The sequence below is a fragment of the Hyperolius riggenbachi genome, chromosome 10 (assembly GCF_040937935.1).
Source record: "Hyperolius riggenbachi isolate aHypRig1 chromosome 10, aHypRig1.pri, whole genome shotgun sequence".
Taxonomy (NCBI): domain Eukaryota; kingdom Metazoa; phylum Chordata; class Amphibia; order Anura; family Hyperoliidae; genus Hyperolius; species Hyperolius riggenbachi.
In genome coordinates, this window is record NC_090655.1 from 4,270,781 (window position 1) to 4,285,524 (window position 14,744).

Genomic DNA, 14,744 nt, shown 5'->3' on the forward strand with positions numbered 1-14,744 from the left:
AGTGCTGGTTATATAGGGGTTAATGTCTGAGTAGTGCTGGTTATATAGGGGTTAATGGCTGAGTAGTGCTGGTTATATAGGGGTTAATGGCTGAGCAGTGCTGGTTATATAGGGTTAATGTCTGAGCAGCGCTGGTTATATAGGGGTTAGTGGCCGGGCAGTGCTGGTTATATAGGGGTTAGTGGCTGGGCAGTGCTGGTTAGTTAGGGGTTAATGGCCGGGCAGCGCTGGTTATATAGGGGTTAATGGCCGGGCAGTGCTGGTTATATAGGGGTTAATGGCTGAGCAGCGCTGGTTATATAGGGGTTAGTGGCTGGGCAGCGCTGGTTATATAGGGGTTAATGGCTGAGCAGCGCTGGTTATATAGGGGTTAGTGGCTGGGCAGCGCTGGTTATATAGGGGTTAGTGGCCGGGCAGCGCTGGTTATATAGGGGTTAGTGGCTGGGCAGCGCTGGTTATATAGGGGTTAATGGCTGGGCAGCGCTGGTTATATAGGGGTTAGTGGCCGGGCAGTGCTGGTTATATAGTGGTTAGTGGCCGGGCAGTGCTGGTTATATAGGGGTTAGTGGCCGGGCAGCGCTGGTTATATAGGGGTTAGTGGCCGGGCAGTGCTGGTTATATAGGGGTTAATGACTGGGCAGCGCTGGTTATATAGGGGTTAGTGGCCGGGCAGTGCTGGTTATATAGGGGTTAATGACTGGGCAGCGCTGGTTATATAGGGGTTAGTGGCCGGGCAGTGCTGGTTATATAGGGGTTAATGACTGGGCAGCGCTGGTTATATAGGGGTTAGTGGCCGGGCAGTGCTGGTTATATAGGGGTTAATGACTGGGCAGCGCTGGTTATATAGGGGTTAGTGGCCGGGCAGTGCTGGTTATATAGGGGTTAATGGCCGGGCAGTGCTGGTTATATAGGGGTTAATGGCTGAGCAGTGCTGGTTATATAGGGGTTAGTGGCCGGGTAGTGCTGGTTATATAGGGGTTAATGGCCGGGCAGTGCTGGTTATATAGGGGTTAATGACTGGGCAGCGCTGGTTATATAGGGGTTAATGGCCGGGCAGTGCTGGTTATATAGGGGTTAATGACTGGGCAGCGCTGGTTATATAGGGGTTAGTGGCCGGGCAGTGCTGGTTATATAGGGGTTAATGACTGGGCAGCGCTGGTTATATAGGGGTTAGTGGCCGGGCAGTGCTGGTTATATAGGGGTTAATGGCCGGGCAGTGCTGGTTATATAGGGGTTAATGGCCGGGCAGTGCTGGTTATATAGGGGTTAATGGCTGAGCAGTGCTGGTTATATAGGGGTTAGTGGCCGGGTAGTGCTGGTTATATAGGGGTTAATGGCTGGGCAGCGCTGGTTATATAGGGGTTAATGGCCGGGCAGTGCTGGTTATATAGGGGTTAATGGCGTGTAGTGAGCGGCGGGTATCACATGCTCACCTGGATTGGAGGGAGGGGCGGGGAGTTACGTTGTGGGCGGGGCCGTTGGAGTGGGCGGGGCGGAGCTGTGCTGGGGAAATATTTCCCAACAAACACTGATTAGGAAACAAGCGGCTGAGCGGCGGGAGGAGAAGAGAGAAGCGGCTGCGCTGAGCGATCCCCGGGTACGGCGGACACAGGACAGGAGCCGGAGAGCAGGGATGGGGAGAGGGACCCCTGGGGGCCCCGCATAGCTCCTCCCCCCCGCACACGAGCCATGGGGGGCTGCATGGCGAGACACCGGGGTGACAACAGCGGCCAGAGGAGCCGGGCTGCCGGGAACCCCCGCAAGAGAGCTGGTAAGTGCCGCCGCTAAAGTTCCGAGAGCGGCAGCAAGACCGTCACTTCTGGCCCTGGAACATGGATAACTGTCTGAGCCGCTCTGTGAGCTGCCCTGTAACATGGATAAGTGTGAGCAGCTCTGTTACATGGATAGCAGTGTGAGCACCCCTGTAACATGGGTATCTGTGACTAGCCCTGTAACAGGGACAGCAGTGAGTAGCCCTTTAACATGGATATGGGGCGGGCAGCCCTGTAACATGGATATTGGGGTGGGCAGCCCTGTAACATGGATATTGGGGTGGGCAGCCCTGTAACATGGATATTGGGGTGGGCAGCCCTGTAACATGGATATTGGGGTGGGCAGCCCTGTAACATGGATATTGGGGTGGGCAGCCCTGTAACATGGATATTGGGGTGGGCAGCCCTGTAACATGGATATGGGGGTGGGCAGCCCTGTAACATGGATATGGGGTGGGCAGCCCTGTAATTACCGACTCATGACTTGTACAGATCTTTAGGCTGGTTAGTTGGAGTTTAGGCACTAATTTTGTGTATGAAGCCCTGGAACCTGCATATTTCAGATGTCAGTATTTTAAAGGGAGCCCTAATAACAATTTGTGGGATGTAAGTACTGTACTCAGCTCCTGTGTGTTAGTGCTGGGGAAGTAATCAGCACTCTGTGCCTTTAAAGTGGACTTGAACTTTAATTCCCTCATCTGTGACTAATCACCAGTGTCATTTGATCCCTTAGCTGTGTCAGCTGGCTGCCTCGGCAGAGCAGCTACTGATTTGTAATCACAGCATGTTAACCCCATGTCTGCTTCCATGAAAGCAGGAATTAGACACACTGCAGATTTATTGCAGGATTTGTATCAGCTGTAACAAAGATGTTTTTTCTGTAAAGTTTAATATGCTGTTACTTATCTTTTAGAGCAAAGTGGAAGTTTTGAGTTCAGGTCTGCTTTTCAATAAGTCAGGAGGCCCTTCCTGCAGCCATGTAGAAGTATGGTCTTCACTTACTTTTGTGGATTACACTCTCCTGTAGGAACTGGAATTAGTGACAGCTTAACTGGGCCCTGGCCTGGGACTGTTTTTTGTTTGTTATTGACTACTTAATTTTGAAAATGTATTTGAGACAAATGTAACAGTATTTATACTCTACCTGGGGCTTCCTCCAGCCCCCTGTAGTCTGGGTTCCCTTGTCTGTTCTGCCGCAGTCTGCCCTGGTAAAGGACAGGTCCGGGGTATTAAACAAAACAAAAAAAAATCCTGGCAGCTGATCTGTCCCTTGCCGCAGTTCCACCGTCCCGGAGTCCCCTCGGTTGCAGATGTCTTCTGCGTGTGCCCATGTCGCTCGCGCTCTTGTAGCCAGGGGGCGTTCTGCGCAGGCGCAGTACTTCTGCACATGAGCACGACCGACGCGGCCGCGCACTTTTCCAGGGATTCTGGTACGCTGGTGGGGAGCAGAGCTGCGTCGAGGAACAGATGGGCTGGATGAAGCCCTAGGTAAGCATAGATCCTCAAGGTTTCGACTGTTCCCATTAACAGAACGATTTAGGCCTTATGCACACTGCATGTGATTCCCAATTTTTTTGTTTTTGTTTTGATTCAGATTAAAAAAATGTAGCAGCATGCAGTACTTTTGAAGGCCCCGTTCACACTTGCGTTTTGGTAAGTAAACGGACCGGATCCTGATCGGATCAGGTCCTGATCAGAACCGTACGATTCTGATCCGGATCCGGTCCGTTTGTATCAGGCATGCATCAGGCTGCCATCCGGATCTGTGGGCAAAAAATAGTTAAATTTAAATAAAAAAAATGTTGGGGTCAGAAGGTGCACCTGTAGAATCAGGTTCCTCCGCTGTAGGCCTCACCTCCACCTCCGACATTCTGCCAAACAGCTCCAGCACGTCTCACTGCTGCTCCACTCCAGACATGCTTGGCCCATGTGTCCCCATCCGAAATGGCCGCTTGGATATGCATATGAAGTTGGGTAGAACGTCAGGTTTTTGTAGGCAGTGTTCTGTGCCTTCCGTTCACCATTGGTTTCTGTGTTCCGGATGGTGCTGTCAGAAGCTCGAATCAGAAGGAAAAATGGTACCATTAATGGGCTCCCAGCTGGAACCCTCATAGGAAATCTAATCGCAGCATGAAGCGTTGTGATTGGCTGAATGGTGTGGGTGTGGTTTACTATCACCTATCTGAGACCTAGCCGTTTGAGAGGGAGCTGTCCACCCAATCCTGTTAGCGGAGTTCCCCTATGAGGTTTCCTGCTTAGTGCCACGAATGATTCTTTAAAGGGACTCTGAACAGTACCCTATAACCAAAAAATTTCACTTACCTGGGGCTTCCTCCAGCCCACCGTAGGCTGCGAGGTCCTCCTGGCTGCTGGCCTTGTCCCTCTGACGGAATCCGTTACTGGCGACACCCGCGCCGGCTCTTCCTGGTTCCAGAGGCTCTGCGTCATCGCCGTCCTGGCCGTGTCCCTCCTGCGGATCTGTTACCGGCAACACTGGGTGTCGGGCCAGCTCTTCCTTTTCCAGATGCTCTGCGTCATCGTGGCAGCAGACGTGACAGTCCTGCCCATGCGCGGGTTTTTAAACTCGAAACCGCGTATGCGCAGGACTGTCACGTCTGATGACGCGGAGCATCTGGAAACAGTAACAGCTGTCCCGATACCAGATGTTGCTGGTAACAGATCTGCCGGAGGGACGCGGCCAGGAGGATGATGAGGGACCTCGCAGCCTACGGTGGGCTGGAGGAAGTCCCAGGTAAGTGAAATTGTTTTTTTTTTACTATAGGGTACTGCTCAGAGTCCCTCTTAACTGAGAGTGATATGGCTGTTACCATTTTTAAAGGGAACCTGAAGCGAGGAAAATTATTTATTTATAATAACCACATGACGTAGCTGCAAATGAATATTACATACTAACCTCACCGTCAGTCCCTCTCAGAAACTCACCCTTTTCTTCTTACAGTGATCCCTTCCAGTTCTGACAAGATTTTGTCAGAACTGAAATATTCCAGTTCCTGACAGTTCTATATCAGCCGCTGTCAGTTACAACTGAATGTGCAAGGTAATGTTCATGTTTCCCTATGGCTCAAGTGGGCAATATTACAGTTTATCAGTGTGCTGACCAGGAAGCTGTTATGGGGTAACGGTCATTTTTAAAATGGAGGAAGGAGAAATCCTTTGATCAAAGTGGACAAACAGGACGCGGGAGAGGAGAAAGAGATTGAGAAGACTTCACAGGAAGTAAGTATGACCTGTGTATCGTTATTTTGACTTTTTATTTTTTATTTTTTTTTTATTTTCAGTTCAGGCTCTCTTTAAACAATTCCAGTTGCCTGGCAGTCCTGCTGATCTCTTTGACTGCAGTAGTGTCTGAATTACACACCCGAAAAAAGCATGCAGCTAATCCAGTCTGACTTCAGTGCATGGTTGTTCAGGGGCTGTGGCTAAAAGTATTAGACACAGGATCAGCAGGACTGCCAGGCAACTTTTTTTTTTTTTTTGTTGTTGTTATTTTGTTTTTGTTTTATATAAAGTAAAAATCCACATCCTTCTCAGTTTTTGGTTCATTTTAAAGTTTTTCTAAAATGAGAAAAGCATTGTGACATCAGCCTTTTGGTGGGGTACATTACCTGCTGCTCCTCTTTGGTGTCGGCCCCGAGCTGTCAGTGATCGCCTGGCTCCCTCAGTCAGATACCCTCCTGGATGTTCCCCGGAGATGCGTGGGCACTTTTGAACTTCGCATGTGTGGTTTGAAACTTGCGCATGCTCAATTCACATTTGCTTGTTTGCCGCTCATTGAATATCTGGGAGGGGGGGGGGTAGTCCTGGAATAGGAGCCACCCTGCCATGCGTGCTGAGTGCCTGTCCACATGCTGCTGCCCACTCCAGCGTACATTGGGACAGGTGCCACCCAACCATGTGGGCTGAGTTCCTGGCTTGTCCACATGATCAATCGACAAGCTGTGAGCGCAACGCATTCATCTATCCGTATGAGTACACCCTGACCAAGCTGCCAATCATTCAGCGCCCGCCGCTTCCAGTTCCCCCGGGAGGGCCTTCAGCGCCCGCCGCTTCCAGTTCCCCCGGGAGGGCCTTCAGCGCCCGCCGCTTCCAGTTCCCCCGGGAGGGCCTTCAGCGCCCGCCGCTTCCAGTTCCCCCGGGAGGGCCTTCAGCGCCCGCCGCTTCCAGTTCCCCCGGGAGGGCCTTCAGCTCCCGCCGCTTCCAGTTCCCCCGGGAGGGCCTTCAGCTCCCGCCGCTTCCAGTTCCCCCGGGAGGGCCTTCAGCTCCCGCCGCTTCCAGTTCCCCCGGGAGGGCCTTCAGCTCCCGCCGCTTCCAGTTCCCCCGGGAGGGCCTTCAGCTCCCGCCGCTTCCAGTTCCCCCGGGGGGGCCTTCAGCTCCCGCCGCTTCCAGTTCCCCCGGGGGGGCCTTCAGCTCCCGCCGCTTCCAGTTCCCCCGGGGGGGCCTTCAGCTCCCGCCGCTTCCAGTTCCCCCGGGGGGGCCTTCAGCTCCCGCCGCTTCCAGTTCCCCCGGGGGGGCCTTCAGCTCCCGCCGCTTCCAGTTCCCCCGGGGGGGCCTTCAGCTCCCGCCGCTTCCAGTTCCCCCGGGGGGGCCTTCAGCTCCCGCCGCTTCCAGTTCCCCCGGGGGGGCCTTCAGCGCCCGCCGCTTCCAGTTCCCCCGGGGGGGCCTTCAGCGCCCGCCGCTTCCAGTTCCCCCGGGGGGGCCTTCAGCGCCCGCCGCTTCCAGTTCCCCTGGATGGAAATTGGGAATGTCAAACTAAAAATATCACTTCTACCAAAAAAGTCCTGCAAGTGAGGTTTTGCTTTCTTAAATCTGAAGGGCATTGGGAATGATTGGCAGCTAGGAATAGTGCAGACGCCAACACTAAGGTGTCATTATGGCACTTGTCGTGGTGCAGGTGTGCCACTGATTGGATGGTTAATGCCTGCTCTCTGGAGGAATGGGCGCAGCAGTATATTAGTACAGCGGGTGTATGTAGAAGTGGCCGCTGGTAAGGCCCGGGCCCATTAGAAGTTGAAAGACACGTGCGAAGCGCTTCTGGAGTGGTGGTGCATTTTTGTTTATTTTGTACAGGGATTTCTGATGACTTTGAAAGTGATTTAGAACTTTTTGCTAGTGTTCTGTACAGGGAGTGCTGTCGGCTTGCATTGCTGGGTTCTGCAGTTTGTTTGGGCATACGGATTGGTGAAGCTGGGAACTTCATTGTTTGGCTCTGTGCAAATGTTGGTATTCACTGTACTTTATACTGGTTGAACTCGATGGACGTATGTCTTTTTTCAACCAAAATAACTATGTAACTGAATGCGAATCTACAGTTGCTGAATAGGGATGTTTGGTGATTTGTGACTGGTGAATTGGGTGACATTTGGAAAGTACTTGTCTAACGTGGTCTAATGTCCCTACTGTTCTTTACAGCAGTCCCCCCCCCCCCCCCCCCGCCCCCCCTTGCCAAAAAGTTGTTTGGAACACTTGTAAACCCCCGATCGCCTCCGGCAATATTTACCCCTTCGCGATCCCGCGAGAGGCGCAGCTTCACTTGTCGCTGTAGCGACGATTGGACATGTCATGCGCAGGCCCGATCCTCCCCATAGCGAAGCCTGGAGCTGATTGGAAGTCTGCGGGATCCTTGGGGGGGGGGGGGGGGGTGGTACGTATTACGGCGGGGATCGGTGGAGTGTGGCAAAACCTGGGGGACATAGTTAACTAGCCAAGAGCTAGCTTAAGCATATACAACAGATTTTATTTAAAAAAAAAAAAAAAAAAAAAAAAAAACTCCAGAGGCCATGTGAGTCTCTGCAGCTGCTAGCCCGAGCGTAGGTTCAGGGTTACCGCCAGGGAGGGTAATCCCCAAACTCATAAAGGCCTGTACAGTACACATGCTAGATTAAAATCCAGTTGAGGTGGACTATAAAGATCGTTCAATAATCTGGCGTGTGTACAGCAGCCTTGACCGGCCAGCGATCTGCCAGTGGGATCAATGAGGCTGACCGATGGATCTATTGTCCCCGGTCACCCTGGCCCCTACGTGACATCCCATCTGCATTTGGCTGCGGGGCCCTCTGCCCTCCCTCCCCTCGCATTGCAAGAGAACGCGTCACGCTATGCATTTGCACCTCCTTGGTGCTGCGATTGCCGCCTAAGGGTTTGGCTCCTGATCCCCATCAGTCTAGTGTGTGTACAGGCCTGAAGGTTTTGTTCACACTATAATGGATTTGTGACATGCATGGGGATAGATGCAGTGCTGTCCTCTACTGCCAGAACCCCTCGTTCAGTGTGTTCACTGCATCAGACATGTCGCGTATAGAATTACTGTGTTCAAGATCTGTCAATCGGTCTGTTTCTCCACCAGGGTGAACCCACTGCGGCAAGTGGCGCGATCTGTGTGTCAGTGTGAACCCATCCTAATTATGAGACGTTGGGTACCCCCAGGGTGAGTATACTGCGTGTAGTGTACCTTGAGGCTGCTTCCTGGCATGTAGGAGGGTGATGGAAACTCATAGATGCTGCATGCAGACAGAGAACCCAGCCTGGGAAACTGACACTTCCACCGCGCTGATTCCTGCAATGCATTATGGGTGTTGGGCTTACATGGGGAGAAGTGATGGAATGCAGGTGGGGTGTGTTTCCCACTAGTATACTGTACACTTCACATCCCAATTCACATACGCGATTGAATGCGTTTTGGAAAATGTTTGCATTTACTGTCAATTTTTGCGTCGCCATAGCAGCATGACATCACTGTGTAAAACTGTTTTGCAGAACAATTTACTTTCAGTGATTGTGATGCAGCACTCTGTCCTGAACTGCCACCCAAAGGTGTTGAGTCCCAATTTTGGCCCATCAAAATTGGATGTGTGTACTAGACTGATGGCCCTGTTTACATCTAAAAGTGCAAAGTGCTGATCCCTACCGTTTTGCGTGAGTGATTTTTACCGTGATTAGCACGGTTAAATCACTGGACACTTCCACGTATCAGAGCGATCGCGGTCAGCGCTTTATTAATCACTGTACCTCGATCGCTCCAGAATCGCCGCAAAAAGCTGCAGGGAACACTTTTTGCGATCGACACCAATCGCGGCAGTGAGAGCCCTGCTATAACACTAGCACTGAATGGGCCCTAAAAGTTGTTATGCACCTTATATTTTTATTGGCCTATCACTGACCAATTTACTACCACCTGTTGAATGAGTGCTGGTTCACACTCGGAGTGCAAAGTTTGCCTTGATTTATGATTCCCGTTTAAGAGAATCAGTCAAATTGCCAAACTGCTGAATTTGGCACGATTGCGTTTTTTGCCAGTTGCAAACACTGCAGTGAGAATGATCGCGGCGCTTTGATCACCAGCGATTAGCAGAGCACTGAAACACCCCAGTGCGAACCAGCCCTTGCCTACATAATCTGTTCATAGTGGTCTAATTCTGACCCTTATAATTACATGGAGGTGGTCAAATTGTCCAATGGCCAGTCAAAATTGGTGTGTACCAGGCTATAGTACAGAGATGAGACCATTTTCAATTAGAGATGGTGAATTGTCAGAATGTTTCCAATCCTATGCATGTCCCAGGCGTTGGCGAGATACTGCAGCAGTTACCCCCTCCGTGTGCAGTCAATAAACAAGGGTGATGAGATGAGGATTGCCTCCTGTGCGTGTCGGCGATGAGGCTCGTGTGTAAAAGCCATTACTTGAGGAAAAATAGAGGCAAGCTTTACGCTTTAGTGGCGTGCTGTAAGATAAGGTGTAACCTTTGTTCTGTGATGTATACGGGTTTCTGTGCGCACTAAGCAGAGGTGCACAAGCAGGTATCAGTATAGAACTCTGCCCTGATCTGTCGCCTGAGAGGTAAAGTCTCTGCTGGTGAGTTTGCGTGTGGACACGCCTTCACACCTTTTTCACAGGCTAGGTGGTTCTTGGTTGACGCAGCTGGTCAGGACAGTCTCTGAAAGAATCCACCTTATGCATGGTGGGCAGATGCGTCTCCGAGTTCTGGAGTGCAGTATGAGCTCTAATTTTTGTATCCTTACTTTGTCCGCTCTCACTCATTGACCTTCCTCCCTGCACCATGGCAACAGAAGGTGTTATTCATCGTCCCTCCTCCCTGCACTATGGCAACAGAAGGTGTTGCTAGTCTGCTACTTGTTGTTCCTCCTCCCTGCACCATGGCAACAGAAGGCTTTGATGGCCTTTAGGCTGTCTGTACAGTGTTCAACCTCGAACTTTAATCCATAGGGAACTATCCGTGGGCACCTTACCTTTAGCTAATGATGATCAATCATTTTGGGTGAAAGTGTATTGATTGAAGCTTAACTTGCCTTTAACGTGTGCTTTGCTTTATTTTAATGATTCTTGGGCGGTTTTTACTTTGCCAGAGGCCGTTCGTATTTCTTACAATTCTAGTTGGTGTAATGAACCATCCTAGATCCCTTACACATGGATGCATTGCCTCCTGTGTGTAAAAGGCCATTTACTGATGCTAGAATGGTTTTATCCGCTGTGTTGCCTCAAGTCTCCGCCATTAGGCCCGCTTTCTTTGAATTCCTGTTGGTCCCTCAAGGCTCTGTTATTAGCCCTGCTGTCTGTAATGCTAGGCACACACAATGAGATTTTCTGGTAGATCGTTTATTTCCAGCATATCTGATTTCCGATGTTTTTCCATTGGCATTGAAGGGAAAAATCCATCGAAGATCAGATCTGTTGGAAATAATCGATCTGGCAGAAAATCTTATTGTGTGTAGCTAGCATAACAGAGTAAGCCTGTTTTGGCAGTTTCACTTGACTAGGTTTGGAAATCTGTCTGATCTTATCCCTATAAACCTTTATTCAATCCCCATTCGAGGTAACGGTCGGCATCTCGCTTTGGTTGGATAAAAAGGTCAATGTCGGCTGTTATGGTCAATCTTCTGCTAAAAAGATCTTTTATCCTAACGTTCAAGTGATCTTTCTCCCCGGAACCCATTCTCCTGTGACTTGTACGGAGATTTACAACCAACCGATCAGAATTTCTGATTGCTCATCGATTTTTTTTTCGCTAGAAATTAGACCTTAAGTTTCCACCTTCAGCCATAATGTAGTCATTTTCCAGGGGGGAGGGTGCCGTTTTCCCTCAGGGGCCCCATTGTTTCTTGAACTGGCCCTGAAGCTGCCTTATGGTGACGTTAGTTTTATATGTTGTCCTATTTAGGTGCTGCGTTACCGCTGATGGTTGAAGTTGGGTTGCTCTGTATATCACGGAAGGATCGTTATATGCCTTAAGGTGCGTACACACATGCGACTATAGTGATTTGAAATGATCGTATAGTCGTTTGAAATGATCGGGGATCGATCGTTTCAAACGACGATAGTTTAAAAAAAAAAATCCAACGACCATTAAGTCTAACAACGGACGAGCTAGATCGTTAAAAAGGAGTGATCTAGCTTGGCGGATTTTTTCCAATGACGATCGTTAGCAAAAGTAGTAAATCGTTGGAAAACTGACGTTCATACTAGGCTTGACATACGCATTTCGCTATTTCTCCATGGAACTTTTCATTTATATGCGCAAGCGCAATAGTTGCTTTATGTGATGTAACGATCAGATCGTTACACACCTTTAAAAGCTAACTTTATTTAGGTCGTTCTTTCAATTAAAAATTCGTTCACAATGAACGATCGTTGTCGTATGTGTGTACGTAGCTTTACAGACTTCAGGCAGAACGATCTCCATCTGAATATACACAGAACTGCAGAACAGAAACCCTGCTCACATTCTCGCCATACCAGTTCCATGTAAGTGAATGTTACCGCGGTGCGATGATAGTGTTTCCATATGCTAATCTGTAGGCACACCCGATATTAAACGTCCACGTGTGACATTGTTCACGCGGAATCCCCAGCGACTGGTAAACCATGCCTGGAGGCTGAGGACGGCACATGGAGGTGACAGGCCTCATTCTGTGCAATGTAACCAAGCAGGAAATTACTCACCTGTACAGGCGTTTGTCTGTCTCTAAATAAGTATACGCGGTGTGTGTAATCTCTGCATGGCTGCCATTGTGTGACTCACGTGTCTGTGTCATCATCAGCAAATCAGTTACTAAAGTTGCCCACGTTACCCAGTTTTTTTACATAGAGAGATTAAGCGATCTACATTATTGGTCAATTGAAAGTAAATGTCACCGGAAATCAAATCGAAATCATGTGAACATTACGCGATTCCTTCACAATCAACCACTCTTTTCCGGCCTGCTCTGTCAAATTTGCGGATTCAGGCAGCTATCTGCTGATTTCTATCGATTGAGCAGAATGGAACGTAATTGGTTCTCTGTCAATTTGATGAAATGATCGGACAGTAAAATTGAGTAAATATTTGGGCACGGCAAAGGACAACTGAAGTGAGCGATATATGGAGGCTGCTATATTTCCTTGTAAACAATGCCAGTTGCCTGGCTGTCCTGCTGGTCTATTTGGCTGCAGTAGTGTCTGAATAACACTAGAAACGTGCATGCAGCTAATCTTGTCAGATCTGACAATGTCAGAAACACCTGATCTGCTGCATGCTTGTTCAGGGGCTGTGGCTAAAAGTATTAGAGGTAGAGGCTCAGCAGGACAGCCAGGCAACTGGTATTGCTTAAAGGGGAACTTCAGCCTAAACAAACAAACATACTGTCATTCAGTTATATTAGTTATGTTAATTAAAATAGATAGGTAACCTAATCTCTTACCCATCCTGCCCTACAGGCAAATAGGTTTGTGATTTCATGGGGGCAGCCATCTTTTTGGTTGAAAGGAGGTGACAGGGAGCACGAGACACAGTTCCAACTGTCCTGTGTCCTGATCACCCCTCCCAGCTGTGCGCGCTAGGCTTCAAATCTCAAATTAAAAATTAAAAACAAAAAAATTGCACCAAAACAGCAGAACAAGATCAGAAATCCCATCATGCTCTGCACAGCATTAGGGGAAAAATGCCCGGGCAGTTTTCTTCTGTGCAGCTAAAAATGAGGCTTAGGTAAGAAAAACAAAGTTCTGTTAAAGAAACATCAAGTCTTTTCAGTGCTGCTGAGTAGATTTAGTCTGGAGGTTCACTCTAAAAGGAAACAAAATATGGCAGCCTCCACATAACTTTCACTTCAGTTGTCCTTTTAAAGCAAGTTAAAACAAATGCACACAGATGCAGATCTTCTACATGGGACTGACTGATAGCCAGACTAGAAGCCCCTGTGTTTAGGTTTATCCACAGTGACCAGGGCAGAATCTCACCCTCAATCACGAGTGTTTTGGGTGGTGTAAATCCGAACATAAGTTCCGGTATTCCTTTTAGTGCTACTAATTTTGTTGATGCAAATCGTATGGTAATTTTATGCACATTTTTAAAGTGGGGCAATTAGATGGGCTAGCAGTCTTTGGACTGGCCCATTTCTTGCTGTAATTTTGGAATCCATAACCCTTTTATACAGTACAGTCTGTACTTCAGAGTACTGTCATCGTTAAAGGCTCGTACACACGTGCAACTTTTCAGTATGACTTGTATTTTCCACGCACCAACCTACTGAACGGCCAACTCATTTGCATTCTGTGAACGCCAACTCGTAATGCCGGACTGCATGTATGCTGCGTTCAAAACAAGTACAAGTAGTTCAAATAATTTGTACACATGTGGCCACCTGCAAGATATTAGTCCAACAGTAGCAAGAGTTCATCTGCCTGTTGGGCAAACTGCCTATTATCTGTCAATCATCTAGTCTTTTATCACACACCCAACTATCACCCAACAGACCAAGTTTGGGCGCTAGTTGGATGGAAAAGTTGCATGTGTGTATGAACCTTATGCTGGGAATACCCGATGAGATTTTTCAGTCGATTTACTGTCCAATCTTATTTTCAAACATTATTATTATTATTATTATTATTATAATTTTTTTATTTTTTTTCACAGGAGAATAGAGGTTTAAATTAGCTTTTGTAGCCTGACAGTTACTCTTTAATTTCCATTCACTCCTATCAGAAATTGTTCAGAAAAACGATCGAACATGTCAGACATTATCTATCGAACCATCTGCTGTAAAACCTTAGGGTGTATTCCCAGCATTATACACTGGGAATACACAGTTAGATTTTGAGCCATTTAGATGGCTCAATAGATAATTTTCTAACATGTCCGATCTCCCGCCCGATCGTTTTGCCGCTCAATTTGTGATAGCAGTGAATGGAAAAAGATAAAAACAGAAGATGAGACTTGACTGCAGAATCGGTTGGATGGGAGAATCTAGCGGCAAAAAACGTGCCGTGTATGCCCAGCATAAGGGTTTTTTCACACTACGAGAGTTTTGCTAAGCGTTATGTATTGTCAGTGACCCCTGAGGTCACTGACAATTGTGGGAATTCTTGGCTTGCTGCAGTTTGAAATCGTTTGTTTGGGAATCATGATTTTTAAATGTCTTGTGTGATCTGTATCTGTCGTGCGCAGCATTACCCTGGTTAATAGTCACTGAAGGCGTTGAAAGCGTTCTTGTTCAGTACTGTACGCGGCGTGCTAATAGACTCCGTGCGCTGCATTCCACCCTTGGAATGTTTGTGAAGCGGCCGTACTGTAGTGTTTGATATTAAATATTAAAGCAAATATTTGTATTGGAAGGGAATGACAAATCCCTGCTATTTACTACCGGTCACCACCCAAGTATCGTCCGCTTTCTGGAACCTGCCTGGGAGGCACTCGGGCTTCTGACACCAGCGATGCCTGCCTGTGACTGCGTACCGTCTGCCGGTGTGTGTCCAGCCATGCCTGCCTGTGACTGCCTCTCATCTGCCGGTGTGTCCAGCCATGCCTGGCTGTGACTGCGTACCGTCTGTCGGTGTGTCCAGCCATGTTTGCCTGTGACTGCCTCTCATCTGCCGGTGTGTGTCCAGCCATGCCTGCCTGTGACTGCGTCTCGTCTGCCGGTGTGTGTCCAGCCATGCCTGGCTGTGACTGCCTCTCATCTGCC

At 48.7% G+C, this 14,744-nt stretch overlaps 1 protein-coding gene across 1 annotated transcript in view; it reads left to right on the plus strand.

Annotated features, from left to right (window-relative positions):
* Window positions 1-1,494: 1,494 nt before the first annotated feature.
* UBTD1 (ubiquitin domain containing 1) overlaps window positions 1,495-14,744 on the plus strand; it is a 58,625-nt gene continuing 45,375 nt past the window's right edge. Inside the window, exon 1 of the mRNA XM_068257914.1 lies at window positions 1,495-1,771. Within this exon, the coding sequence (XP_068114015.1) occupies window positions 1,690-1,771 (82 nt within the window). The 5' untranslated portion in view covers window positions 1,495-1,689. The remainder of the gene's footprint in view (window positions 1,772-14,744) is intronic.